Consider the following 4,263-nt stretch of genomic DNA (forward strand, 5'->3'; position numbering starts at 1 on the left):
GCTTGGCGCCTCATCGCTTGTCTGCAGCCGTGAGTAATGACTGCATCTACCTCGTTGCAGTCGAGGGGTGAGTGAGCTAATGCGCGTGAACCTTCGGACTGTGCCTGCGATGTCAAGTCCGAGACTCTGAACTGTTACTGTTACTGCTCGTTTTTACAAACACAACCCCTCCCGCCCACCCCCTCCCGAGATGCCTCCCGTCCTCTCGTCCGATCCGACTATCTGAAGAGTGTCCGTTCGTACTGTTCAGAATGTGAGTCGGACCTTAATATCTTTTTAAAGAAATTAGGATAAAACCAGTTCTCTTTTTATTTTGCGAATGCCCCCAAAAGCTCCTCAACGGTTATGATGCTCAGTGTTTTTTAACTTTAGTTATGAAGATGCGCTAGACCTCTGCATTTAATGGGTCTACTGCATTTAATTTGTTGCTACTTTTGACTGTCAGAAAATTTAAACTCTTACTGATAGTAAAAGTTTTAGTTACCCATTTTCTTGACTACCCGTTAGGTCTTAGAATTAACTGGAATATAGCTTTTTCTGCAAAGAAATGTGATCAAAATAGTATATTGAATGAGGAATATATCTTTTTCACCTATGTTTGGGGATTTAGAGAGTTAGGGCAAATATTATAGATGGGAATGTAATCCAGAGTGTTCAAATGTATTGTTTGTTGGCTGGTTGGAAAGGTTTACTCAAAACATTGTCATGTTTTAGAGATTGTCGTGTCTCTAATTTCGAAATACCACTCACCTAAATAATTTTATCAGAAACTATTCATCCCTCTTCAGTGTCTATTTTGAGTAGCGCGTTGACTGTATTTTGAACAGAAGAGGTAGAAAAGAGACCGCCTCGCATTGCCGCCGTGCGAATCATCTACGGTTAAGCATCACATTCGTGTATGTTAACTGGAGCCTCTGGTTTTGTTCCCACTGGGTAACTGGCCGTGAATTCAGCACCCCCAGGAATCGAGCTCTGTGGTGCTGTTTGGGGATTTCTCGCAACTTCACAGGAAGATCACACGGTCACGTTTGGGGGATGTTATTCCGGTTTATTACTAGGTCTCGCCATACAGATAGGAAACATCATAGAGATGATTTGGTACTGGAAAGTGAGTGATGGGCTTAGAAAAAGATAATTACTTCCTCAGGACAGATGTTTTATAGATGATCCGAATAATTTAAATCTGGATAGAACTGGGACACTGACTGGCAAGCCCTGCGTGGCAGAATAATTCAGTCGCACCTTGTTACCTCCTAGGTGTTTTTAACCGCACCTGGCCCTCGGAACTGTCTTTTAAGATTCGATAAAGAATTTAGTTACTAATTTTAGTCTGAGATGCTTCATCCTTTCCTCTAATATTTTTGTATTTCGTTTCACAGCTATCGCTTACGTGCTGATTGGCAGTGGTCTCTATGATGAAGCAATAAGACATTTTTCGACAATGCTCCAGGTAATTTTTCTTCTTCTGTAATCTCACGTTTGTAGTCGTGACCAAACATGGACTTGCGCGTGGCTTCGGCGCTGCCTGTGACGCCCGCACGACGGTTACGTGAAGCGAGGAGGCCGGCCCCGGCGGCACCTCCGGAGCCAGCCTCGTGGCCCGCTCTCATTTCAGGCTTCGCGAGATCTGGGGGGGCCAAGTGGTTCGTGATCGTCTCCCCACCGACAGGGTTCAAGTGCAAGTTCAAAAAGACGGGCAGTAGCTTCAGCTTACTTTCCCCTCTGCCGGGATCTCGCCATGACCTGTGGGCTCTGGCAGCTCTTGGAATTCCAGACGCCGGCTTTCCAGCAGGAGCCAGTCTCAGGCTGGCCCGGTTCCCCTGGGGGTCTGCTTCCCACCTTAGGGGTGATTACGAGACCCCTCAACGGAAGTATTGGGCCTTACCGATTGACAGCTGCGTTACAATCTGTAATTACGTCGATGATTCTATCTTTGTCCTCAAACAGTCACTAAGTTGTCACTAAGTCCTCAGACCCAGGCAGCGGTGGTTCGGGCGGTCATGCGGAGTGGTGTCCTTCAGTGGGGCGTGCAGTGTGGAGGATAACTTAGAGCTGGTTTTCACAGTTGCCTTTCTGTGTAGCACTGCGACATTAGACAGGGTCCACGGGCACTTTTACACAGGACACCTGACCCCAGTGTGAGAGGGAGGCTCCGATACCTCGCAGGAGCAAAGGTCACTTAACCTACGGTGACCGGCAGCAGAAGACCGTACGAGCCCCCAGATGTCTTCCCAGTTCATTCGAATTTTTGAGAAATATTGACCATTGTAGTCGAAGGCAACGTAACAGCGTTAAGGAAGATACTTTAAATAATAAAATATTTCCTAATTCTGCCACTCTACCGTTGTTTGTTTTTATGACCTTTTCTCGAAGTATGCACTTGTGCTTTATAATCTGAATATTTTTTATTACTTCTTCGTATGATCTGTACCATTTTGCGTTGCTTTTTCTCTTAATTTTATCCTGGACGTGTTTTTCACGTTTCTCTGTGATCCCGTGATGTCGGCGGCTCCCTGCCGTGCCTTAGGTGCTGTCTGTCCCTGCCGTGGAGCGCATCTCCCCCGTGGTCGTGTTCACAAAGTAGATGGGACTTTCTGTCTTTATGCCAAGAAAAGATACCGCTGTGCCGAAACGTGATTCAGCACCTTATCAGTCTGCGATTCGAGGGGCTTTTCCTGTGAGGATGTGGGAATCATGAGGTGGCTGCTTCGGGCGGCTGGTGGGGGCAGCAGCGAGGTTGGGGGAGCAGCGTAGGTTCAGACCCGGCCGGCCAATGAGAAAACTGGGTGAGCTGACGTGTTTCTGTTTCAGTCTGACCAGGAGGAGCCTGATCTGGTCAGTGCACTTTGTGGCCTGCGTGTGAGCATGGAAGGGTCACCTTGCCTCGTTCCTCCGCGACCCGGTTTGGCCAGGGCTGGATAGGCCACTCACTGCTGGCTGGGCTCCGGTGGGGCGCGCGGTGTTGGCTGGGCTCCGGTGGGGTGCGCGGTGCTGGCTGGGTTCCGGTGGGGCGCGCGGTGCCGTCTTCCGGTTTGTAGACCCATGAATGGCAGGAGAGGGTTGGCCCCACGTCGAACGGCCAGGAGGCGGCAGTCTGGGGTCTCCCCCAAGGTCAGAGGTCAGTTCGGCCGTGTTTTCTGCTCTGAGAGGGCGGCCTGTGCGCCCTGTGATGAGTGGGGCCTGGACCGGACCCCTAGGAGCCGCCACCGGCCACGGTGGGCACTGGGCCCCAGTGGTCAGCGGGTTCGGAAGCCGAGCTCCCGCCACAGTTGTTAAAGGTCGAATGGAAGAATGAAAGCTTTTTCTGTAAGATTTATTTTTATTTGTTATCACATATTGTCCTTTCCCCGGATAGCTGTATCCCTGTATGCTTATTGCCCTTGTTTCTCTGAGAAATGCAGGAAGGTTATAAGAAGCATATTTTGCTCAGCAAAGGCACCACGGTGTAAAAATGAAGCCTTTCCTAGGATTACATAGTCAATTATGAAGGGGCCTAAGATTCAGATCTCTACGTTTTCAGTCTAGAACATTCTACGTAAACTTTTTCCATTTTATATATTAAAAATATTCAAATGAAATTATGCTCTGAGGGAGAAATATCACTTCTCTATCTTTTCCAACTTAAAAAATCGTAGTAATTGGGTGCTGGCCGGTTGGAGAGAGTTTACGTGACATTCGTACACGTCTGAGGGGACTCGGGTCCAGGAAGGACGGAGGTGCGTGGTTGGGGGGCGGGGGCCTCAGTGAGTGACCAGAGTGGCCCCAGCAGAGGTCGGGGTGAGCCACGTCCTCCTGCCTCTCGTCTCCTCTAATTTCGTGTCTGGACGTGAAATTTGCTTTTATCTCTAATGCGTTTTTTATGTAAAAGTAACGTGCAGACTTTCAAGAGAACTTGCCTAGACAGACCTCTTCCGGGGCAGGCTCGGGCGTCGGCTCCACGTGACCGGGCCCCTCTGTCCCCCGTCGCCTCCGGTGTCCACACTCCCATCCCCTGATGTTGAGAAAATGCCCTGCCATCTCTGGAGCTTGTTCTGTGACGGGCGGTCAGGCCGGCGTGCCGAGGGGCGGGCAGACCGGACGGGTTGACGGCAGCGCACCTCGCGTGACTGGCACGTCTGCCCCACAGGGGCCGAGTTCACGCTTGCACCTCACTAAGTCCTCCCGTCAGCAACGGCCAGGTGTCCGAGGGAGTCGCTCTGCCCGGTCCCGGGTCCCGCGTCTAGTCAAGGACGTGGAGTGCCGGTCTCGCCTTGCCCGCAGCGG

General features: G+C 50.5%; 1 protein-coding gene across 1 annotated transcript in view; it reads left to right on the forward strand.

Moving 5' to 3' along the window:
• Positions 1–4,263, forward strand: part of TTC13 (tetratricopeptide repeat domain 13) — a 63,834-nt gene that overhangs the window by 3,820 nt on the left and 55,751 nt on the right. Inside the window, exon 4 of the mRNA XM_023523785.1 lies at positions 1,380–1,450. Coding sequence (XP_023379553.1) covers positions 1,380–1,450 — 71 coding nt within the window. The remainder of the gene's footprint in view (positions 1–1,379; positions 1,451–4,263) is intronic.

This window comes from Pteropus vampyrus, unplaced genomic scaffold, assembly GCF_000151845.1.
Source record: "Pteropus vampyrus isolate Shadow unplaced genomic scaffold, Pvam_2.0 Scaffold412, whole genome shotgun sequence".
NCBI classification, from domain to species: domain Eukaryota; kingdom Metazoa; phylum Chordata; class Mammalia; order Chiroptera; family Pteropodidae; genus Pteropus; species Pteropus vampyrus.